Source organism: Carassius carassius, chromosome 31, assembly GCF_963082965.1.
Source record: "Carassius carassius chromosome 31, fCarCar2.1, whole genome shotgun sequence".
In the NCBI taxonomy this organism is placed as follows: Eukaryota; Metazoa; Chordata; class Actinopteri; order Cypriniformes; family Cyprinidae; genus Carassius; species Carassius carassius.
In genome coordinates, this window is record NC_081785.1 from 18383059 (window position 1) to 18408916 (window position 25858).

At 39.7% G+C, this 25858-nt stretch overlaps 1 protein-coding gene across 2 annotated transcripts in view; it reads left to right on the forward strand.

Moving 5' to 3' along the window:
* The first annotated feature begins 3392 nt into the window (after positions 1-3392).
* Positions 3393-25858, forward strand: part of LOC132111700 (metastasis-associated protein MTA1-like) — a 55909-nt gene continuing 33443 nt past the window's right edge. For both annotated transcript variants that reach the window (XM_059519253.1, XM_059519255.1), the window contains exons 1-2: positions 3393-3687; positions 25029-25096. In XM_059519253.1, coding sequence (XP_059375236.1) covers positions 3660-3687; positions 25029-25096 — 96 coding nt within the window. In that variant the 5' untranslated portion in view covers positions 3393-3659. The remainder of the gene's footprint in view (positions 3688-25028; positions 25097-25858) is intronic.

Here is a 25858-nt window from a genome sequence, read left to right on the forward strand (position 1 = left end):
AGAAAGACAGAGTACAAGAATCCCAAAACCTTCTACTATACATCTTGTTAGAGGCTTTTAGTCCTGGGTATAGACAGACTGCAGCAAATTAACATTAGGCCACAACTTTACATCATTACATGATAACTGCTTTAGCATACTGAGATCAATTTTATTGCTTTAGTTTGAAGTCAGGACCCCAAAAACACACATACTTATGAAAAAATACATAGACACAGACACAAATCAGCAGTACGGACTTGCTTTGTTGTGAGTCTCCATGGAGGGTAAGTCGAAGGCTGCCATTGGCTGAGGCCAGTCATGTGATTGGAGATTACAGCTTGAGGCAGAGCTGGGTTTGTAAGGTTTTCATATGGTGTAAATCAGCTGCTCACCACAGCATTCCACTGACAACAACCACCAAACATGAGGTGCCCTGCCATTACGTGCCAAATCCAGTGCTCACAAAATCCCACTCGCCTCCCCAAAATGACATAATTAACAACTTGTCACATGTCAAGCCTCGTCTAAATAGTCAGGAGGGTTTATAGTCACATATGTTTGGCATCTTTATATTTATTTGCTTTATTCATGGGTCCCCCTCCTTTGGGCCTAATGAATGGGTTCTATATCATGGTTGTCCCCCTAAGGACAGCCCTGTTTATTCTTGACGTATTTTCGTATGTCATATCTATGTACCAGTGTGAGATTATATTTTTTGAACAGGGAATTGAATAGCAGTGTCTTTTTGTGGTTATAAAACGTTTATGCCAAGGATGTAGTTTTCAATGTTAAACATGTAAAAAAAAAAAAAAATGTCTATTATACAATGAAACCAAACCTAAATATCTTAAATGACAGTCCTCTCTTTCTCCCTCTCCCTTTCTATGCGTGTGTGTTTATATATATATATATATATATATATATGTGTGTGTGTGTGTGTGTGTGTGTGTGTATGTGTATATATCTGACTGAATATATTAACATTTAGTTAAATAAACTGAAAGGAATCTTATTTTATTTATAGATAATTGCATTATGAATAATAAGATGAGATAATTATCATATAATTTGGTCCAAAAAATTTTTATATGTTTTTTTTTTAATTCAAAAGAATTACAACATTAATCAATTTGGTACAAAGAGATATTTTTATCTTTTTAAAGATATTTTACATTTAAGGATGTGTATGTAATATCGAATAAGTCCTTTATGGATATGTTGTGAGTGTAATTTAAAATGTTATAAGTTTTTGTTTTGTCTACACACACACACACACACACACACACATATATTTATCTTAAAAAAAAAAAAAAATATATTTTAAACACCACACACACACACACACACACACACACACACACACACACACACACACACACACACACACACACACACACACACACACACACATATATTTCTCTTAAATTAAAAAAAAAACTATTTTAAACAACACACACACACACACACACACACACACACACACACACACACACACACACACACACACATATATATATATATTGAGATTAATTAATGGACTGTTTTTTACATATGTGACACTTTCCTCAGCATCAGTAGTACTAGAGGTCTCATAGTTTTAGTGTCTCTTGCTGGTTTAAGGGTCTATTGCTTGTGTTTTTCACACATTGAATCATTCAATGCCTAAAAATCCTGGAACATGTGCCACCCACAACAACTTCTGAAAAGCAGTGTTTCATGTTTTTCTCTGACCAAACTTAGAAGAGGCTAAATCTTTGTAGTTGTGTACGCAGGGAAGGTATAATTATAAACTGGCTTTCGAGACTTTGAGCTTATTCCAAGGCTAGAGAACAAATAAATAAAACAGGATTTGGACTTACTCTGGTTTAGTGACTGTCAACCAGTGTTTAGACTACTTGCTCGGAACTTAAACAGAATTAGAAACTTCTTTATTATGCTCCAGAAGACGCTTCAGGCTGAAAGACAGCTTTTGTATAATCTTTTGGTAGTCATTTAAAACATCTTCTCTACCTCCACAAGACGTCCTCTCCATTAGGCTTTTCACACTTATTAACCAAGAGTCACTTTTAAGCCTTAGCTAATGTAATCCTATATGAATGTATCACATTGTACACCTTGAAAGTGGTTAAAGAAGTGCTACAAATGTTAATGAAATGTTATCCAGGGTTAAAAATGGCCTCAACCTGGGATTAATAAAATATGTTAACCCACAGTTAAGCTTAATGTGAAAAGCCTAGTTAATATTGATGGTGTTTGACGATAAATATTCTTTGTGAACTGATTTATTTAGGTGGAAGACTGATGAAAAGACCAGCTTAAATTTCCACTCTCATCTAACTTTATTTATTCTGGGTATTGCTGGTTTGGTGTTAGTCTAGCTGGCTGAACAGCACAGCTATGTCGGGGACCAACTAAACTTGTGTGACTGACCAAGGAAGTCTTGCTAGTTAAGAGAGTTAAAGGGCCTACTAGAACTTCTATATCATTTGAAACACATCATATATTGGTAAGCAACTGCTGATCTTTTCACAATCCCCTAGCTGTGTCTGAAATCCTGAAATCACATACTGTCTGAACAGATACTAATAAGAGCTTACTTTGTGATTAAAAAGTATTTGCTAGGCTATAGGAAGAAATGTATGTAATATGAATGAAATCCATAGTACATTTGTGGCCTCATGTGACAGCAAATGGTCCATCAGATACACACTTCTTGATGTAAGTAGGTCATCCATTTACTTTTTTTGTTTGTTTTATGAATACTTTGAATTTGGGCATATGGTTTTTAAGTACTGCATTTTCAGACGATATGTCTCTAAGTGATGCTCGGCACGTAAGGGATTTTTCTGAAGTCATAAATCCAGTGTTCTTTTTCCAGACAAAACCTCCGCGTATTATGGAAAGACTAATGATGTTTGGCTGGCAGAAAAAAAACAACAAAGCAAAGCAATGCAAAACGACACGATATGTACCTGGTCTAACCTGAGGAAAAGCTGATCATTGATTTGAACCGCTATGAATGGATTTACACAAATGCAACAAATGCCTCATTGCAACTTCCTACCCATGCCCTAGCAACCAGTCACACACCCTAGCAACCATATTGCAACATGGCCCAGCCAAATGTCACCGCCAGAACATTATTTATAGACAGCAAGGTTTGGACTCTCAGCTCCAACCTTGTGCACCTTTTCACATTTTCTTCAAGTTAATGTTTCTTCACAGAGAGGAAAGTCTTTCTTTGTTCTGTTATACTTCTGTTAAACTCAGTCTGAGAGCAACAGTTGTTTATTTGTTGTTTCATTTCGCCTCTAGTGGGTCCAAAGTAGTACAGCAATGGTTCGGTCGTTTGAAGTAGGCGGGGAAACGCGGGAGATGCTGCCCAAACAGACCCCTTCCCCTCCCTCCCTCCAGCCTGTGGCCCGAGTCACTGCTCCAGAGTAAGGATCCCGCTTTGTTGGGAAGGTGCTCCTAAACACGCGGGTGATTCTGAGCTCGATCGCTCACACCGCTCCGTGGAACGCGGCTGCATAGAAATATGTGCACTGTCTCTTTAAGATCCCTTCACTAGTCCGTTTCGTATTGATCAATCCACCATTTTCCAGCGCACTGCACTCAGCGGCGGCGGCGGAGAGAGAAAGCCCTACCTGGAGACGCCAGGCAGGACCGGGGCAGTCATGGCAGCAAACATGTACCGGGTCGGAGGTAAGAGATCACGCTCGGTAAAACAAATGTCGTGCCCTTTTGTGTGTGTCGCTCTCGTTCATGCTTTTTCGCAACAAGGCTTAGCAGTTTAAGGTTTGTCCTTCCTCTTTTATGTTTTAAAGTACTGTAGGACTACAGTGAGAGGATGATGATGGTGATAGCGAACAGCGAGATGAAGAGGAACACTCTCGTTTCGGGACTCCGAGGATGTTTTTACTACTAACTAACGCAACATTTATTGCCGTTAGCACGATGTAGCGCGTGCGAGTGTCATTGAGTATTAGTAACAAACTCAGAAATTTACACAGAAGAGACGCGTTTGAGCTTTTAAAGTTATATTTTGAGCCGCACGCCTCACTTAAGACACCCTGACGGGTCGGAAACACTGTTTTAAAGGGAGAGGACGGTACAGTGTCGAATCTTTGTCTTGTAATATACTTTTTGTAGATATGGGATGTAATGGATGGAGGGAGAAAGTTTTGGCACATAGACGTAAAGTCAGTAGATTGAGTCCAGTGGTCATGGAGAAGCTTTAGTGTATGGAAGGAGAACAACATTTAGTGAATATGTCAAAGAATTAACTTAATTGAGATGTATAGGCTCAAAATAAAGAAGGAAGATGACAGTTCTGCATTGCTGTTGTTATAAATCTGGGTCATATTTAAAAGGGGTTCACAATTATCTGTAATTACCTGATTTATATGTTATGGCTGAAGCTAAGGTACCTAGGCTATTTAAAGGAACAGTTCTCCCAAAAAAAATAAATAAATGTCATTTACTCATCTTGAGGGTATTTCGAACCTGTATGACTCTTTCTTCTGCAGAACACAAAAGGAGATGTTGGGCAGAATGACAGCCTCGGTTGTCCATTCACTTTCATTGCTTTTTCCATACGGTGAAAATGAATGGTGAGTCTGCCTCGTTTTGTGTTCTGCGGAAGAAACAAAGTCATACAGGTTTGAATCATCATGAGGGTGAGTAAATTATGCCAGAAGTTTCATTTTTGGTTTGTCTGTCCCTTCCAGTGATTGCACTTGGCTCAGGAACTGATTCCCTGTTGGTATCAATTATCCATTAGGATCCTGGCTGTGCTGATTTAGGGAGAATGAATGTGTGCTTGCAGTGTCCAATGTGTAATTATTGGTATAATGAGTGTATTGGGCTTCGGGAGCTGATGAACTTGGTCTAACCTGAAGAAAAGCTGATCTTTGATGAGGAGCAACATGAGTGAATTTACACCAGTTGTGGTTCACAAATCTGTTCAGCAGCCCAGCTGTCCTCAAATTCTTGTTTTCTGCCTGGATGTTTCTGTTTAAGCATTTTCCTGATGTGTGAAGTATACTGTATACAGTATTAGGATGTTTTGTGTTTATAGAATATCTGGATTGTCTACTACATTTGTGAACGTGTAGCATACAGACATGCAGTATGATTACCACAATGCAATGCACTAGACTTACCTTTTTAATTTGCAGTTTTGCAATTAAACTGGAGTAATATCTGCCAAAAATGACAATTTTTACCGTCTCTGAAAGGAATAGTTCAGCCAAAAATGAAAATGATGTCATTATCTGCTCACCCACGTCGTTCTAAACCTATAAGTCTTTTGTTGAAGATGAAAATATTTTCAATATTCTCTCATAATTTTTGTCCATCGCAAGTTGGACCATTGAAAGAACCATTGAAAGTTCACAAAACTTTGATGCTTCGAAAAGTTCATAAAGACGTTGTAAAAGTAATCCATATGAATCAAGTGGTTCAATCCAAGTCTTCTGAACAGACACAATCGCTTAATATGATGAACAGATTTAATTTAGGGGGTTTATTTAAATAAAATCATTGATTGATGCACATCAACTCTACTAAAAATGAAATTGCTCGTCACACAAGGACTGACCTCACTTGGAATGACATGAGGGTGAGTAAATGATGACATAATTTTTATTTTCAGGTGAACTATCCTTTTAGAATGTTCTTATCTTTCTCAGGTTTTAATTTAAACATATTTAAACATTGTCATGTGACAACAGTGTATTATACCATGGTTTGAAATAGTTAGCGTTGAAGAATGCATAAAACAAATAGAGTATTTGGTCTGTACTACTCAGTATGCAGTGCACTATATTCTAAACAGGTCGCTGTTCTCACTGGATATCCTGTACAGAGATGAATCACAGGTTTGTGAATGCGTTCGTTCAGGACTTTAAGATCATTGCGTAAATATCTGTTACACACTCCTCCCCGTGTTTGCAACATCCTTGGCTGCTGAGGCTGAAAATGGCCCCAGGCACTCCATCCAGCAGAGAGTCTCCAAGGGCCTCCATACCTCTGGCTACTGCATCACCTGATACATATCGACATCTCCTGCGCTCTCTCCATTTCTCTTTTTCTCTCATTGCTCTAGCGTGAACCAAAAGAAGCACACTGACCAACCTTGGATTGGAGCAAAGCCAGTTTTGCAGTATTTTACACCTCCCTGTGTTTAGACCTCTGCTGTGCACCCTACACTTAGCGCAGCCGTACTAATAGCTGATTGCTGAAATGCACCATAACTATCATTTGGATCTCGTTAAAGCAGCCCAGACAGCTTCCCGTGTTGAAGCGTTCAGAATTCTCCTGATACCTCCAATGCAATCATCGTTTTCCATTGAGTGGATTTTAGGTTATCGAATTTGGAAGCAGGGCCATAATGGTTAAAACAATTCCCTGTGAGGGGAAAAACAAAGCCTTAGCGTTCCTTGCCTCCTTTGTCCTCCCTCACACTTGATGGAGAAGGTAGTCGGCCTGAATTCTCTCTCATTGAGCTAACAGCTTTTCTCTGGCTCTCTTTTCTTCTCCCAAAAGGGACTCCGGCATTGAATAAATGTGCCAAGAAAATCAGAGGAAAACAAATTCAGAACAGCCACAGAAATAATAGAAATGGGCTAAATCACTTTGCGATTGGTGGCGTTGAATTCGAAATGGTTCAGGTTTGAGCATGGAGCCATTGGGCAGGACACACTGAGCAGAGATATATGTTATTTGGGAAGCTTTGCAAGGTGTTCGCTATCTTTAATATGTGTCCGATCAGTGTGGGCCACAAAGCAAGTGGATTTCAGATTTTTCTGTCTGGTACAGTAGCCGTAGCCTACTGTATTACATGGTACATTTTGAAAATGCCTTTTGTTCCCCATCCACCTTATTAGAGAAAGTGCGGTTGCTTTAAAGTTTTGTTCATGTTGAAGTGAGTCTAATAGAATCTTCTGTAAATCACAGGCCAAGCATCTGCCTGCAGAACACCGCATGAGGGTCAATGTGACGCTCGTTGTTTTCTTTCGTTGATTTCTAACAAGTTTTTCTAAATACTTGAACATTTCTGTTCATAATGAGTGAATTGAATATACCTCTTCGCTGAGCATGTTTTTTTTTTTTTTTTTTTGCATTTGAAGTTTTTTGAAATTTTCAAGGGTGGTAATACTGTTGAGATGTCATAATGAGGATAAAAGCCTCATTAAAAGAATTAAATTCTTGAGAAGAAAACTTAAGTTGTTTGGCACAATCTTTTATTATAAAAAAATATATTTGAACAACTGCATTACTGCTTGCTGATATTTGAAAACGTTTGAAATTGTGTGACAAATCAAAATCATGGAGCCCAGCCAACGTGCAAATAAAAAAAAAAAACCTTAACAGGCAATTGTTTTTTAGACAGGCACTTCATGTCTTAGTCTTATGGTGTTTGAGGGCCAAACAGGGAATACAAGTCAGATTTTCCTACTGATTGTAAAATGTTATTGTTTGACTTTTATTAATTTGAATTTTTTTTCATTCATACATTTTATTGTAATTATTAATAATTATAATTGGTAAAAAAAAATTCCCTCATGTATTAAAGGTGTACGTTTTTTTTATTATTATATGTGAATTATTCTTTACAATTTTGTAATATATCAAATATACGAAACCAACATTAATTCAAAGAGCATAGTTTTAAGATATGGTAAATTTTTAAGTGACTATACCATTTCTATATTGCGGCCATTTATATATATGTCAAGGAGCCATTTATATATATGTCAAAGATTTCAGTAGAATTGAATGTGCTCGTCTTCCAAAAAGTTCTACTCATAACTGATGCTAATCGTTCATTTGAGTATGTGTATTTATAATCAATTCACAGAAGTCCTCTGCTTTCACCTCAGCACAGCTCACATCGTAAAATGCAGAAATAATTTCCTAGATTCTTCCCAGGCCTGTGTACAAAACAGGACAACAGGAAGTGTAGTTCTGTCATATTTAAATACAGGTGATGATGGCATTAGAGAAACTGTGAGCTGTCTTTGAGTAGCAGATCATCAGTCGAGGCTGCTCTGAGCACTGCGGAGTCCTGAAGCACCTCCCCAGGAGCAATTATCTCTCTAGTACAGTTGTGTGATTGACAGTTAAAACAGCAACATGATCATTTATTCAATAGTTCCTCAGCTGGCAGAGACTTTTTAATGAGATGAGTGGAATGGAGAAAATGCTCAAAGGATTAGCCAACTAACCAGTTTCTGCCATTACTTTTGTGGTAGCTTCATTTTATGATATTGTGTTTAAATCATTGATTTTTTTTACATTTATTTGACCCTTGATCCATTAGCACTAAAAAATACCTGCAAGTAGTTGCTGTGCTCTTAGCAAACTAAATCTGGAGTTTTCATTCATTGCTCCATTTTTGTTTTGTTTTTGCCTTGACAGCCTTTGCACCTGTCTTACTCCATGACCTTACTAAGCTCAATACCATGTAATTTTTGTCCTAATGACTGTGACGATGATACATTTTAGGTTTCTATTTGTCACTTTGCACCGGGATGTTCCACCAATGGTGAAATCTAATTGGTCCAAATAATGCCAGTCCAAATTGGTCCCATTTACTTTCTACTGCACATTCCTGGTCATGTTATTTCAAAGAAATAAAATGTTGCTGTCCTTTTGAAATAACTTTACTTTTTGGCCGTTGTCAGCTTTTTGGGTTATTGGTAGTTGTTAACCAAAAAGCTGTTTTGGCATTGTTTTAGTCTACAGTTGTACAGTTTAAAATCTTGCCAATTTTATCACAGTGATTCAATTCCTTTTAATTAAATAAAGATGATACCAGTAGTATTGGCCAAAATAATCAATTTGATAAATAAGCTTTGAGGCTCCATACTGAACCTTTGGAATTCAACTTTTGAAAAAATACATCACAAAGTTGATGCTGATTGTATCTCCAGCATTTTCAGGTCTGGCTTAATTGTCATTTACCCATAAATAAAGTATCAGAATCAAGCATTTTATTTCTCCTTGAATATCACTTGTAAGTGAAAGTGAACCGTAGTGAATGCGATCTGATGTTGGCTGTAATCATCAAATACTTTATGCTGTGATTTTTGTCGCTTCATGCAGCTTTTTTGCTTTTAGTGTGGATAAAAAAATGGCTTGGTGCTGAATACTTGTCACATTGTGGACGTTGTGTCAGGATCTTTGTGTACAGTATATGTAGGTGGGACAATTACAGACCCTGCAATTTAACACAAAAGCCTGGTTCTCCTTCCATTAGAATAGTCTGGTCTAAACAACCACAGAGACGTATAAACACAAACATCACTGCAGAAATCCATAGCTCTTATAGTCTGGTGACTAGTCAAATGCTTAAAAAAAAAAAAAGATATCGCTTTTATACAGAAAATTTACTGGTACTCGTCCCGTTCTCGTTTTCTGTAGTTTAGAGCTATCTCAAATGATGCTGGACAACATGATCACCATGTTTTACAAATAGTCTCATGCAACTTCAGTGCTGAAATGATTTAATCTCAGAATTTATAAATAAAATAGAAAATGTGTAAATTTTGTATTTGGGGTCAACAAGGCTTTAGGAAATAAATAAATACTTTTTTTTTTTAGCAAGGATGCATTAAATTAATCAGAAGTCCAGGGATTAAAATTGTCTGTTGCTATGGTGGATCTCTGTTAACTTGATTGCAGAGAGGCCATGCATGAGCTCGGCACAGGTCAGGGTCAGAAATTAACAGGGGCTTAGCGCAAAAATTAGAGCCCGACCGATATGGATTTTTGGGGGGCCGATGCCGATATTAACTCGAAAAGAGCCGTTTTATAAGCCGATATTTTGATTTTAAAAATAATCTTAGATTACAGTCTCAATGACTAAACAATTGCACATCAAAAGTATATATTTTTTAATGATCAAAAAACAGTCTGGTTTTAAACATTTAACACTTTTACTTTCTTCCAGTTGAAGCTGGTTTTAACAGTCTGTGTGTGTACTGTAAATAAATTATAATACTAAAGTTAAAGTATTTGCAACTTTGCTGCTACAGCATTCACCTTTTTCAGCCATCTGTAGGCAGAAAGAGAGACAGAGAAAGAATAAGCATGTGTATTAATAATATCACCATGTATCATTACTCATGTCATCATTAGAATTATAATAATAATAAACCCGGGATCTCCTACATAGGCAAAAATGAGAAATATATATATATTTTTTATTTGTCAAGCAATAGGTATTACCTACTTATATTTAACAATATTATTTCAACATTTTCCTGTTATGTCTGTAAAGCTGCTTTGAAACAATATGTAAAAAAAAAAAAAAAAAGCGCTTGTTCAGCTCACATTTATTTACATGTCCCCTCTGGTTTAATCATTTCTGACGCAGCTACTGTAGTTACTGTAACTACACTATATTTGCTCTCACAGAACATCGTCTTGCCTACTATTACCGGAAGATTACGGAATCAATTCAAAGTTGAATGGTTAACGTTAGTGTCATGAACACACCGCTGTCAATTTTGAGAAGAACCACCTTCAAACAAGTTAATAGCAAGCATTTAAGGGGCCTGCTAAAATGGAAGCTATTAGCGTTAGAGTAACGTAACCAGCCTGAATTCACCAATTTGTTCTCTGGACCTGAGGGTAGCCTCTTCTTCCTTGCTTCTCTCTTAATTCTCATCAGCAGGACTAGCGCTATCGCTCGCTTCTTACAATGGGACAGATACATGTTTGCTGCTGACCGAAAGGACGAGGAACAGACTATGAAAGAGCTCCCACTAAACGTTTTTAAAACCCCGCCTACGCCATAGCGCAGCGCAAATCGCATTGTATCTGAAGGGCAACGCTGAACCCAGCGGCATACCGCGTCCTGTGTGAAAGGCCCAATTACGCGGTCATTATGTGGGAAACACACCGCAATAGAATAAGAATAAGTTAAACGCTAACGTTATAGTTTGACCTCCTATTAACGTTCGCGCTCTTTCACTGATAAACATGGTATTAGCTTTGTGGCTAATCTAATATAGCAATGCATTAGCGGCTGTAAGTGATGTTACAGAATATTTAGAAGTGATAATGATAGGACCGTTAGCTAGAACTACCACACAGTTTTTATATACAGGGTATGAACTAAATCTACAATCATTTCACATGATGAACGACAGACTCACGATCAAAACAGTAAGTTACATCTCCGTGGCTTGGCTGATCGCTTTCTTCTGTAGTGGACTTCTGGCGCTGTTGTTAACTCTGGAGCTGCAGAGCTCCCTCTGGTGGGCACACTATGCAACACTCATAACATGAGTGAAGCATAAGACTCTGTTTCTCATGTTTCATCGGCCGTTATAAATGCCGATGCCGATTTAAATGCAATTAGCTTATATCGGCCGATAATATTGGCCAGCCGATATATCGGTCGGGCTCTAGCAAAAATGCCACCAAAATGAACATAAATGCTAGGGGTGGGCGATATCTCTATTTAAAATATATCTCAATATTTTTTCAACACGATATGAATTTTGACATATCGTATATATCGATATATTGTTTATATTTAATTCTGATTCCGCTACTTTGCTTGTTTGCCTTCTCTGTGCTGTGCTCGCCCCCGCTCGCTCACCCCCCGCCTCCTTGCTTTTGTCCCCCCTCCCCTCGCGTGTAGAGAACTAGCCAAAAAAAAGGACAACTGGCTCCATTATATGGATATACTTTGGTTTTCAGACGTCGGGCGAACAGCAGGCAGATGTCTACTGTATGGCCCAATGATTTCCATGATGCAGAAAATGTGGAGGGAATCGCGGAATCCATTCATAAAAATGGAATTGACAGTTTAACGCGGAATGGCACGGAATTTGTCAAATTTTGAATGAATTAATCAAACGTAGGTCAATGCACTTACATCAAATCGTGATATGGACTAATATCTGCAAATATTAAGCCGTAAAGGTCTATTTAAATATGAATCATGCGTGTCTGTGTTAATGAATGGAGCAGAAGCGCGTCTTCATTCATTAAACACACGGAAGTGCGTGTGACGCTCGCGGTGATTTCAGAGTCTGTCATCTCACTAAATCGGGACGTAAACACATGAAGAACATCTCCAGAACTGCTCTGAGAGTCACTTCATGAGCATCTGACCATTTGATTTGAGTAAAACTAGCGTCATATCACATCATAGACTGTAGTATCACATACACAGAACTGTAACGGTTCGTCAAAATAAAAGTATTTGCCAGAAATCTATTACTATTGTTCAGCAGAATGTACATAGCCCACTACTACTACTATTAAAAAGAAACGAACATAATTTTTAAAGGAATAATCACACAACATTTCTTCCATTTTTTATTTTTAATAGTAAATCCCCTTTATTTACCAAAAAATTTTGTTTGCTTAATTTTAAATAATTAAAAGATAAATTAAATTAATGTTTTATGCCTTCATTTGATAAGCAGAAAAATGTAAATACACAGAATTTCTGAAGGGAAAAACATTTCACATAAGGCTATTGTAAGAATTTGTGTACAATTTTTAAGAACTAATTAAGTTGTTTTTATGCATTTAAATAATTACACATGCTAAAACACAGAATTAGGTAACAATAAAACGTATGGTGAAGAAAAAATAAAACGTTTCATAGAGCCCTAAACATGTAATATTTGGCATATTTGTTTTTGCAGTAGTTTTAGGTGGGTTATTTTTCCTGTAAAGATATCGAGATATATATCGTATATCGAGACATAGCAAAATATATTGAGATATATTTTTGCTCCATATCGCCCAGCCCTAAATGCCCCCCAAAATAAAGTACAGGGGGAACAATTGCCCCTTCAACAATTAAACTAATTTGTATCTGACTGTCATGATTAAAGATAAATTTGAAAATTTATGAAAAGTGTCAATTGCGGCATTACATTTAGATTTGTTCACAATATGGCAATAGAAAAACTGTTTTATTCAAACATCAGAACACAAAAACAAAAAAACTTTTGTAACATTTATAATGTTATAAAATATTTCAATTTCAAATAAATGCTGTTCTTTTAATCAAAGAATCCTGAAGTGATTCATGGTTTCCACAAAACTATTAAACATCCATTTTCAACACTGATAATAATAAGAAACTTTTCTTGAGCAGCAAATCAGCAAATGATATCTGAAGAATCATGTGACACCGTAAGTTTAAGTTGTGGGTGGGATGGGTGGGACATTGGTAATTGATAATTATATTGCTGTAGGTATGTATTAAAGGGAAAACAAGATCAACAAATCATTCTTTATAATCTAATTAGGGTAATAATAATAATAATAATAATAATAAAAAACATGACTCCTTAAGCATCCATAACTCGTGCAGTAACGATCTGGTTTGCAGCAGTTGCACTTTTCGTAATGTCATTATAGCAGTTTATTTAAAAAATGGATCCCTTCCTTGTGCTAAGTAGGCCTGCCCTCTACTAAAGATTTAACTAGTCGCACTTTGTATTAAATTGAATAATATATTAACCATACTTTAATATATAGGCAGGAGTATTTGGCTAGAGCCTATTCCGCGCTCAAGCTCGCACATAAAGCAATTGCCTCAAAGCACCAGCAAAGTGATTATGAACGTGTCGGGGGGGGAGAAGACATTTCAATTATTTATTAATAAACTAGTGCTTAGTGAGTCAGTGTCGGGTGCAAAGATGAGGTTGCCGAATGCCGACGCTGGCTCAACATCTCATGGACGTGCCCTTAATAGAACACCTTTTCATATGGACTACAAAATTAAAGAATATTACAAAATCGAGTGGATTAGTTATAGTGTTGTCACGGTACCAAAATTTCAGTATTCGGTACCGATACCAGTGAAAATCCACGGTTCTCTGTACCAATTTCGGTACCAGAGCAAAACACAAAAATATGCTAATGAAGAAAAAAAAAAACTTTCACTACAAATAAAACCAATGCCATTCTTTATACTTCTTTACAATTGTGTTTAAAGTTTTTCTACAAGTAATGTAATTATGAAAAACAATAAACAAGTTTCACCCAAATTTAATTTGTCTTTTAATGCAATTTAAACACATTTTATTTTTTTTTAAATAAAGGGGATTTGCTATTAAAAATAAAATATGGAAGAAATATTGTGTGATTTTATTTCTTTAAGAAGTTTTATTAATTTTCAACAGTAGTAGCAGTATCACATACATTCTACTAAATAATAGTAATATTTCTAGCACAATGCCTTTATGTAAAAATGAACTTATTTTGATGGGTTGCCGTGAATACCTTTAAATTGACACTGGTTTTACTCAAATGAAACGGTAAAATACTTGTGAAGTGACTCCATGTAGTGACTCCATGCATATCCATGTAGGAATATGGAGATTTCATTTGATTAATGTATGTTAACTTTGACAAATTCCGTGACTGTCCATATTAAAATGTAAGTTTCATTTTCATGACTGGATTTTGAGATTGTGTCCACGTTTTCAGCTTCGCGGAAATCATAGCACTGTATGCGTCAAGAACCGGGTTGACCGGGTCCTCTGGTACCACCGGTACTTAAAGAAACCTGGTACCGTGACATTTTCATTTTTTTTGTACTGAGTTGTACCGAAGTACCGGGTCTTTTGACCACACTATTTTATTATTCATATAAAATAATAATAATAATAATAATAACCTGTTTTGGTAATATTAACTATTAATTGGAGGTCTCAAGACTGCAACTGACTAAATTTTGTGAGCTTTCGCACTGGCACGACCACTGCATTGTTCAACGCATAAAAGCTGCCATTTCTGTTGCATATGTGCAGCGCTTCGAGTGTAGAGCCTGGTTTATACTTGCCACGTCAGTTGGAGCACCAAAGTGCGCTCCGCAAAAATGACGTGAATTTTGATGGTTTTCAGGCCAAAGTAAAGTTATGCCACTGTGTGACACTGAAGACTGGAGTAATGATGCTGAAAATTCAACTTTGCCATTTAAAGAAATAAATACAATTGTTATATATATATATATATATATATATATATATATATATATATATATATATATATATATATATATATATAAATAAATCATTTTTAATTGTAATACTATTTTACTCAAATAAATGCATTCTTGGTGAGCAAAAAAAACACGTACACAAAAAAACAACAACATACCAACCCCAAAATGTCAACCTCACTAATATCGGACCAGTCCCTACGATATACAGCGAATCATTTAGAGTATAATATGATCTTTGTCTTTTGATTTTTTTTTGCATTCCGGCCCACCACAGTTTTTTCCTCGTGGTTCTGTGTTGTTGGAGAAGGTGTTGTATAACCTGAATCCCTGAGCTGGAGGCAGAGAGCAGGAATAACCTAAGAGCTGCACTAATGCTCTGTGTATGTATTTGGCGCATAAGCTTGAATTAACTTGTATTGCCATAGTAACGGATGTCTCCTTGGTCCCAGTCTGATTGTCCTAAAATGGGGATTGAATGGCCTCTGTGCACTTCCAGGACCTGTGCAGGCTGGGGTCTCTGCAGCGGCTGGGCCATGGAGAGGCCAACTCTGGGCAGCCTACACTTCCTGAAGTCCAGCCTGATTGCCATTGTGCTTGCATGCTTTTAGACCCTCAATTTAATTAAGTCGACAAGTTTATGCAAATATTTTTAATAAAATTATATATTACATTTTGAGTGTTCCTCCATGCAAAGACTTTTCTCTCTTTTTTTTTTTTAAATGACTGTTGGCTTGTTTGTTGTATCTCTCGGTCTTTGTCTGTCTCTCTTCACTCAACTTCCTCTGGCCTGGTTAGACTCCCAGCACTTGACTCTCTCCCTCTCTCACGTTCTGTCTGTCTTTTTTTCACCCTCAGTCTCAGTAAGGCTCGGCAACATGCACAGATTGGATCACAGGAAATTTGACTGCACTGTGATGTCACAGGCTTGTCGCGTGCTGATTGGTGGGGGGATGGGGGCACAGCAATCGCTGTGGGCACAGGCAGGAGGCTAGGCAGGAGGCTTGGCAGAAGCTGTGAGACATGGTGGTGATGCCCCCAGGTCTTCTGCGAGCTCCTCTTGGTTCTCTACCAGGTCCTGTGTGAGGTTCTGACTCCATGTCGGGTTTTGCTCTGAACCGGGAGGCCTCTGGTAGAACTTGCACTCTTTTAATAAGCATCAAAGAGGTGTGGTCCTAGTCTTACATGCATTTACACTGATAGATACAGTCAGAGGCACATGGCTGAATGAATCTCAGATGGAGGACTGTGAATGTCAGGGGTTCACAACCTTTTTTTGTCATCAACCATTTTTTTTTTGGGTTCCAAAGTTCTTGAGATCCAATCATCCTAGTCATATCACCGAATTAAGCTGTACACTGGATCTCGCAGGCAGCCAATGACAATCACAAGAATAACAATCCATTTACTATGCAATCAATAAATTTATGCTTTATTGCTTGTAGCTGTCCTTGTTGTAAGTGAAAGTGTGGATCTGATCTAAACTATTTCTGGGGACACCAGAATATGATGATCCCCTTTTGAGAGACCTCTTCCTTAAATAATAAAAGTATATATCCGTAAAATAAAATAATATAGTTAGAAACCAGAGTGAAAAGGGGAACAAAATTTTCCTCTAAATTTTCCACAGATCCCCTACTACTCTAAGCCAGTTTGAAAACCCGTTACGGGAAATTTAGATCAATACTTGGTCATAGTGCAAAAAACTTCTGCTGAATCTTACGTTGCTCAAGTTGCTGCATTTTTAGGGCTCTTGGTTATTGATGCTATATATTAAACAGTTTTCTTTTATATCCATGGAGGCCTGTGTTAAATGGAACATTTTAATTGCAACAGAAGCTACAAATTTTATATAACACATTTTTTAATATGTTTGCAATTGCAAAGTCTCTTTGATCAATTTACTGCAATGTTGCTGAATAAATAATTATTTTCTTTCACCCTTTTAAACGGTAGTGCATTTTAATAAGTGTAATCTAAACTCTAAAAAATATGCTTTAAAAATTGCATAAAAAAAAAACGGAGAAAATATTGCATCTACATATCTGGTTCTGTTTAATTCTTACTGACCGCCAGAGGCAGTGTAAACACTGGTGGTGTTATTAGCGAGTAATTATGGCTCACAGCTCGATCGCCACTGGTTTCCCACTGGCTTGCAAGCTTTGCCCTAATTATCTTCTCCCTGACGACGGTCATGACATTTGCCTGTCGTGTTTGGGTATTCAACATCTGCGAGAGGCTCTCAAGGACCCGTGCATGCACTGCAGCCTTTTGCCTATGTTGGAACGGCAGCTCCGTCTTGCCGAGTTAGACCCTAATTCAACGGTGAAACTCTGGCAGTTAGATGTAGCCGCTTCGCGCACTCGGAAACGCAGGGCGTCGGCGGCTGCTGGTGCCCCCCCCCCCGTCTTAGAAGGCCAAATCGCAAGGTGATGTACAGTCACATGTTGAGGAAGGTTCGTTGTCTATGACGGTATCGGCGCTTTCTTCAGAGATGGCAGAACTGAAACGCCTGCTTCACTCCCTTCAGCCTGACACATCTGCTACACCTGTTAATATGACGCAGAAGGATGAGAATGTTCAGAATCAAGGAGCCAGGGAACAGTCTTTTGATTCCCCTTATTTTTCTCATCATTCAGAGTTTGATGTGCTTTCTACAAGTACTTCAGATTCCTGTTTTCACAATCATGGGGATACTATGGATGTTCCTGCACAACCATCACCTCAGTCTGTTCTCACTGGTCAACCAGCGGCGGAGGGGTCTAGTGGGGGGTCAGTTCAGTCGTCTGGACAACCCCAGTCCTCCTCTGATGATACTTTGGCTGTGCTTCGAATGGCAGTTGCTCGTCTAGGACTTGATGAGTCACCTGTACAATCTGCCCAAACTAATGTGTTTTTCAGATGGGCCACAGCTGCAACTTCTTTTGCCATGCCACCATGTAAGGATTTTGTGACTGAATTCTCTAATGCTCTCATAGGTTCTGGTCCGCCTAAGCGGCATTCAAAGATTGCTCGAACGCTTGCATCTATGGCTGAAGCAGATGCTATCGGGGTGGGTCGTGCGCAGGAAATTGAGCAGCCCGTGGCAGCTTTGGTGGTGTCTCCTGATGAGGCCCTACAAGGAAATGTGCGATGTCCCAGTGCGCAATGCGGTCGTACGGATTCCTTGCTATAAAAGGCATATGAGTCTGTTGCCTACATTACTCGAGCAGAAAACACAATCTGCCAGTTACTTCTGGCGGCCACCAGTACACTGGAACCTGCAAATGCGGATCCCTCTTTTTCACAATTTCTGCAAACTGCTTTGCTGACAGCAGGCCTTGTGACCCGCGAGCTGGGTAGTCTTACAGCCACGCTTCTGGCAGCCCGATGTCAAGTGTGGCTTGCCCAAGCACGACTGCCGGAGGACTGTAAGAAGACCTTGAGAGATCTTCCATTTGTTCGCGGGCATCTTTTTGGTCCAAATGTCCCGGAACTGTTGGAAAAGAGGGTAAAGCTGTCTGAAGCCACTCGTCAACTGACACAGGGGCAGCGCAATCCTGCTTTTAGGATGCCAGCGGTTCAGACCCGACATCACTATGCCACACCAGAGCTACGTTTCCACCGGCACGCTGCACCTCAGCCACAGCCCCCTCAAAGACCTCGTGTTCTTGAAGATTCGAAGATTCGTGTTCTGAATTTGTTCCTGAAGGTCCTTCCTTTTCGAATGTTTTCTACGGCAGACGTTCTTCGGTCTGTGACTGCAGATGATTGGTTCGTAAGTGTCGACCTGAAAGATGCATACTTTCACATCCCAATTGCTATACATCAAAGAAAGTTCCTGCGTTTTAGTTTTCTAAACCAAGCTTACCAGTTCAAAGTGCTACCCTTCTGCCTTTCCCTTGCTCCTCGCGTCTTCACAAGGTGTGTGAGCGCAGCTCTGTCTCTTCTTTGGATGAGAGGTATGCGCATTCTTCCTTATTTGTACGACTGGCTTCTCTGTGCACCGACACAGCCACAGGCTATACAAGGCTCCAGAATGCTTTTGAGTAGGGATGCACCGAAACCGAAAACCGAAAAAGAGAAAACCAAGGCCGAAAACCGAAACCGAAACACCGAAAGAAATTATGCCAATTATTATTACCATTGCATTTATTGCTATGACCATGTACTAACTTTACTAAAATTAAGACATTGCAATTGCATAAATTAATATTAGTTTCAAAGATAATTACAGTTACATAAATTACTTAAAAAAAAAACACAAAAATACATAATTAGAAATTATGCAAATATTTATTAAGCACATTGCAACAATGCACAGTATAAAATAAAATTCAAACTAAAAAGTTATCCCACTCATGTGTATATTAAATAATAATGTACAGGCCTACTGGCCTGCAGAAAGGTTTTAAATTGAACTGGTCTCTCATAAAAACAAAGTGCATTTAGGTGAAGTGCATTTGAAATTGTTCTCTGTAGGACTAGAAAGTGCATTACTTCTCCAGTAGGCAAGACTGTTTTCACTTCTGGGGATGGGGGACTTCAGACAGAAAACCATCTAGCTTTTTGAGCAGTTGAGCTTGTCATCTACCTGACATTTGAGAAATATTTGAGAGAGTGTATTTAAATAGGTCCAGGGCATAAATAAACATTTTTATCAAAATAAAGCAGAAATCTAGCAGAAATATGGCTACAATCTGATAGTATGTATGTATATGTGTGTATATATATGTGTATATATATATATATATATATATCCATATCCTAAGAACAAAATAGCCAACGTATTATTATTATTTGAGGCACTTTCTTGCAGAATTCCACTGAACATATCAGACAACGAGGGTGCATGCCCCTCATCTGGTGCACAGACGAGTCTTTTTTTCTGCGCTCTGATCTCAGTCTCCTGTGCTTGGCGCTTCTCCGTCTCCACGCGGGTTCTCCGCATCCAGCGCGGCCTGGATCATTTCTCGTGCGCGTTGCCTTATTTCCGCATCCAAGTAATGGTCTTTATAACGCGGATCAAGCACATTCGCGATGAAGTGCGGAGGATCCGAAAAGATCTCAGTGAGACGTGTGCTAAACAGACTCTATAAGACTGTACTTTTCTTTGTTTTCACTTCGTAGTCCGTCTCAATCTCTTTGTTAGGAGACGCTTTAGTGCTGCGAATAAAGGAATAAGAATAGAGAGAATGTTCTCACTGGTGTGAAGTGAATGTCGCGGGGAGCTCGTGGTCTGCGCTATGCAGGTGCCATAGGGCAGGTGCACATGCAGGTTGCGGTTTCTGTTTGCGTCATCACAACATTTTGGCCGTGTTGTTTCGGTGATAAAAGTCTTATCGGCAGAAATCCGAAAATGCACTTTTGGGCCATTTTCGGCCGAAAATTTTCAGTGGCCGAAAATTCGGTGCATCCCTACTTTTGAGACATGTGCAGAAGCTGGGGTTTTCTGTGAACAAGAAGAAGAGCCGCCTGGTCCCATCACAGACCACTATGTTCATAGGAATGACCCTGAATTCCTGTCTAATGTCTGCCTCCCTGTCTCAGGAACGTGAGACGAATAATCTGCAGCTTTTGGCTCGCTTTCGCCCGGGGGTGTCTTTACAGTACGAGGTGGTCCTACGACTTATAGGGATGTTAACAGCAGCTACGATGGTGATCCCCTTGGGTTTACTCCACCTCAGACCACTCCAGTTATGGAACAACAGTTTACGGCTAGATCCCACCAGGCCCGCCATCGCCTGGTTGTAATTTCTCACCGTTGCATATGTGCGTTGAGGCGGTGGAGACCGTTAGAGTTTCTGAAGGCAGGAGTGCCCCTGGGTGTTGTTCCCTCTCGTCGGGAGTTGGTCACAATAGATGCTTCCCTCACAGGATGGGGGGCGACGTGGAATCGGAGGGGTATTTGTGGGCGCTAGACACCGATCCAGGCCACAGAGCATATCAACCTGCTAGAACTAAGGGCAGTGTTTTTGGCCCTAAAGTATTTCATGCCGGTTCTGGCAGGCCGCCATGTTCTTGTTCGGTCCGACAATACCTCAACAGTGTTCCATCTGAACCACAAGATCCCGCAGGTCTCTACGGTTGACTCACGAGATCCTGACATGGTGTCAGCCATGACTCGCTTCACTGAGGGCAGCTCATATACCAGGAGTGTGCAACCAGACAGCGGATGCTCTTTCCCGGGATCAAGTACATCCAGGAGAATGGAGGCTTCATCCAGTTGTAGTGCAGGAGATCTGGCTACAATTTGGGAGAGCAGAGGTGAGGACCACCTACTGCCGATTATGGTTCACAAGGACAGAAATGTCCAGTCCACTGGGCCAGGATGCGCTGTCTCACGAATGGCCGGACTGCCTGCTATTTGCGTTTCCACCTATCCCTCTGTTATGGGAGACGTTGCACAGGATCTCGCTGTGCAAGCACAGAGTGTTACTTGTGGCACCACGGTGGCCAGCCAGACCATGGTTTCCTTTGTTGCTGAGACTTCTGATAGGAAATCCATGGAAGCTTCCTCCCAGGAAGGACCTCCTCTCCCAGCTGGAGGGCAGTGTTTGGCACCCGGACCCAGCTCATCTGCAGCTTTGGGTCTGGCCATTGGGCTAAATCCTTCCCTGGAGCATTGTGATCCGGCTGTTATGCACACCATCTCTAATGCTAGGGCTTCTTCCACATGACAGATTTATGCCTCCCATTAGAAGCTTTTTTCGGCATGGTGTGAAGATCAGGGGTTTGATCCTGCAACGTGATGTTCCGAGTGTCTTAAGCTTTCTTCAACGTTTACTGGAGGAAGGAAAAGCACCTTCCACGTTGAAAGTGTACGTTGTTGCAATTTCTGCATATCATGTTCTAGTTGGTGGCTCTTCTCTTGGCTCTCACAGTCTTGTCTGCAGTTTTCTGAAGGGAGCGCGCTGTCTGAACCCTGCTCGGAATCCTCATTTCCCTGTGTGGGATTTGTCACTCGTGCTTGCATTCCTCTGCTCACCCCAATTTGAGCCCTTGGAAAGCATTGACATTAAGTGGGTGTTGAAGACTTCTTTTTTTATTAGCTATTGCGAAACGAGTCAGTGAGTTGCATGCGCTGTCTGTTAGCGAACGTTGCTTGCACCGGTTAACAGATGACTCCGGGGTTGTTCTACGACCCAATTCTTCTTTTCTTCCGAAGGTCCTTCTTCCTCAGTTCATAAATCAGCACATTGAACTGGCCCCTTTTCAGACTTCTTCAGAGTCTGACTCAAGTGCCCAACTTTTGTGTCCTGTTCGTGCCTTGAGGTGTTATGTGAACTCTACTGTTCAGTTTAGAGAGTCAGACCAGTTATTTGCTATGGTGGTGTGAAGAAAGGTGCTCCAGTATCGAAGCAGAGGTTGTCGAACTGGATAGTAGAGACCATTATGCTGGCTTACAAGGCAGCAGGGAGACCATTGCCCTGGGGGGTTACTTGCCATCCCACTAGGCCCATCTCATCTTCATGGGCTGTTTTTAGAGGAGTTTCCCTGGTGGATATCTGCACGACTGCTACCTGGGCTTCTCCATGCACTTTTGCAAGGTTTTATAAGGTCAACGTTGCTGCTCATCACGCCGTTAGTTCTGCGGTTCTTTTGGAGCGGCCTTAATTTTTTCAGGTAGGTGGCATTCCTCATGACTATGTTGGTATGTGTCATCCATAGTGTTTACACTGCCTCTGGCGGTCAGTAAGAATGAAACAGAACGCTAGTTACGCATGTAACTGTGGTTTTGTGAATTCTGGATGACCGCCAGAGTTCTCAGTCACTCGGAATGCGCGATAAAGGCGTACAGAGGAAGATTGCTGAGCTACTGTAGCCTATAACCTCCAGGGCTCAGCATATGTCACGCCACGTGACTTTGTTGTTATATTCTCTCGACCTATCTAGCTGGCGCTGCGATAATCCATAGTGTTTACACTGCCTCTGACGGTCATCCAGAATTCGCAGAACCACAGTTACATGCGTAACTAGCGTTTTCTGTGTTTGTGTTCACTTATTTTTTTTTATCGGAGTAGACCCACTGTGTATTCTGTGACATTAAATAGATCTGTCCCAAAGTCTGAGCGATGTGCTACAAATCACATGTTTGCAGAAGGGTCAGCATACACTTTTTGTTAGAAGAAAAAACTACAAACAGGAACATACTGCCTTCCCAGACTTTCCAAGACAACATTAGATCATCGTGTAGAGAACGTACCAAAGCCACTTCCTGTTTTACTCTTTTACAGCCAGCGGTGCCGTAGACCGAGCTTATTTGAACAGGGCCAGCCCTGTGTTCGCTCCAGGCCTGATGGTATAAAGTGACGGGTGATAAAAGCTATCTGTTACATGTAAATCTAAGTTTCGTCCTGCTCCATGTAAACAACATTAAACGTCAAATATATTCTAAATTGGATTGTGTTAATTGACTGATTATATTGCCTTGAAGTCATTTAATCTAGTATTATAATCTATTTCATATAAAGGATTTAACATTTGTAAAACTTTTAATGATTTTTTGAGACCGTACTACTGTTTAAAGGAGATAGTTCACCCAAACTTGTCATCTTTTACACATCCTCATGTTGTTCCAAACCTGTATGCATTTCTTTCTTCTGCTGAACACTTCAAAAATATATTGAAAAATGCTGGTAACTAAACTGTTTCGCTTCCCATTGACTTCCATTGTATAGACCTAAATTATAATGGAAGTCACTGAGAACCGAAACAGTTTGGTTGACAACAAGATCTTGTTTTGTGTTCAGCAGAAGAAAGAAAAGCATACAGGTTTGGAATGAATTATTGCCCTTTAAATTCTCAGGAAAATTATATATTTTGTTGTATTAGTAAACTGACTTCTCTCTGAAACAGGAACTGTTGGCTCACATGGCTGTGCTAACAAACACTGAATTTGCAAGCGTGTTTTCGCCAGACTTGATGTTCTGTTCCCCTCACCCCCCCACCACCACCAAACCATGGGATTACTGTGTTAGCGTGTTTGTATGTGTATGCCGTCTGCTGTACATGGGGTGTAATCTGCCAGAGGTCCTGGCACACATGGGGTTAAGACCAGGCACCCCACCAAGCCTGAGGCCTGCGGGGGACGTCCCACAGAGCTGTAAGCCTGCACAGAGCCCACACGCCCTGGAGCAGGGCCAACAGCACACGCACAGAACACGAACACACACAAATACATCGGAAAAGGAGGGTTGACACAAGAAAGACAGAACTGAGAGAATTGGTAGGAGGGTCAATGGCTTAAGTGGCTCTATGATAAAAGAATCTTTTAAAAACTATCTATCTTAGAAATGTTATAAATTTTTTTGGAACCGAATCACTTTAAAGGTATCATGTTTTCCTCATGCCTTGAATACATGTGAGTGCAAATCTTCTTACATTTATAAAACATATGTCAAATTCTCTGAAATTTCAAGAGGCTTTTTGACCCTGAAACACAGTCATGACATTCTGCAGGGGTGGTCTCCGACAGTTTCCTGTTTTTTTTTTGTCTTTCTGCATGTTGGTCGCAACACGACCTTGATTGTGGTAGACAATGTTTTTCAAACAATACTTAGGCTTTCTTTTCAAGAATTTCATTTCTTTCTTTCATTACATCCCTGACACTTTTGCTAATGAGTTTTTTGAGTTTCGTTTTGAAACTTGAAATGAATTGAATTCCAAAGTAGAGTGGTTTACATGCCATGATAGAAGAGCTTTATTAAAATTGTGTATTTGAATTGTATTCCTTCTTCATTTATCTATTTTTGAATGTTTATTTTAACAATAGAGACAAAAAAGAAAAAAAGTGTCATGCCTGTGATTCTGACATGCCATGTTGTTTGGTGTCAGTCAAAAGTTGATGTTGAAGGTTATCTATGAGGTTGAGTTACAAACGCCATAGTTTTTCACAGTGTCAACGCCAAAAGGCAGCGTCGCTCCTGTCATGTATCCCGGCGGAGAATGCTCTGTTTAGTCTCTGACACAGTCCGGTAAGCCCCAGCAGGTGTGGGAGCGTGACAGGAGATGCTGCCTGTCGCTGACAGACTGTAGGTGTGTGAACACTAACGGTTGTTTCTTTTTCTCCGCACAGATTATGTTTACTTCGAAAACTCCTCCAGTAACCCACTGCTGATCAGGCGAATAGAGGAACTCAACAAGGTGAGTGAAGAATGAGAGTGTGTGTGTGTGTGTTGCTAAAGCCCATCGAACACTGCAAGATTGAAGCTGGTCACCCTTTAATGCTTTAAGTCTACTACAAAAGCCTGGATTGTAGCCAAGTCACATTATTCTGTTAGTATACTAGTACACTTGTGAGCAAATATTAGCAAATGGCAGCGCAATTGCAAGAGAGTGGAAAAATTTTTGTCATGAAAGAGAAGAAAGACTGGGGCTTTCAGACATCAAAATGAGTAAAAAATAAAAAAGTAAGTTATCATAGAAGTGGTCTGTACAGCTTGTGTGCTATATTCTAAATATTCTGAAGCCATTTGAGTTGTTTTTGTTAACTAGTAATAATAATAATAATAAGTTTTATTTATATAGCGCCTTTCCAGGGCTCAAGGACACTTTACAATAAACAAACAACAATAAAGGCAGTTGACAAAGAGAGCAGACAGAACAACAGTAGGCAATTGAGAGTGCAAGTACAGTAGTGAGAATTGGGTAGATGGGGCAGCAACCAGCAGGAAAAAAAAAAAAACTAAGACCTATAACATTCAGAAAATAGGTGTGTTTTGAGCATGGATTTGAATTCAGAAATAGTGTTAACAGAACGGAGTGATGGGGGAGAGAGTTCCACATTTTGGGCGCAACAACACTAAATGATCTGCCCCCCATTGAAGCAAGGCGATGCCGAGGGGCAACGAGAAGGCTGGAATCAGCAGATCGTAAAGAGCGAGTAGGGGTGTAGGGGAGAAGCAG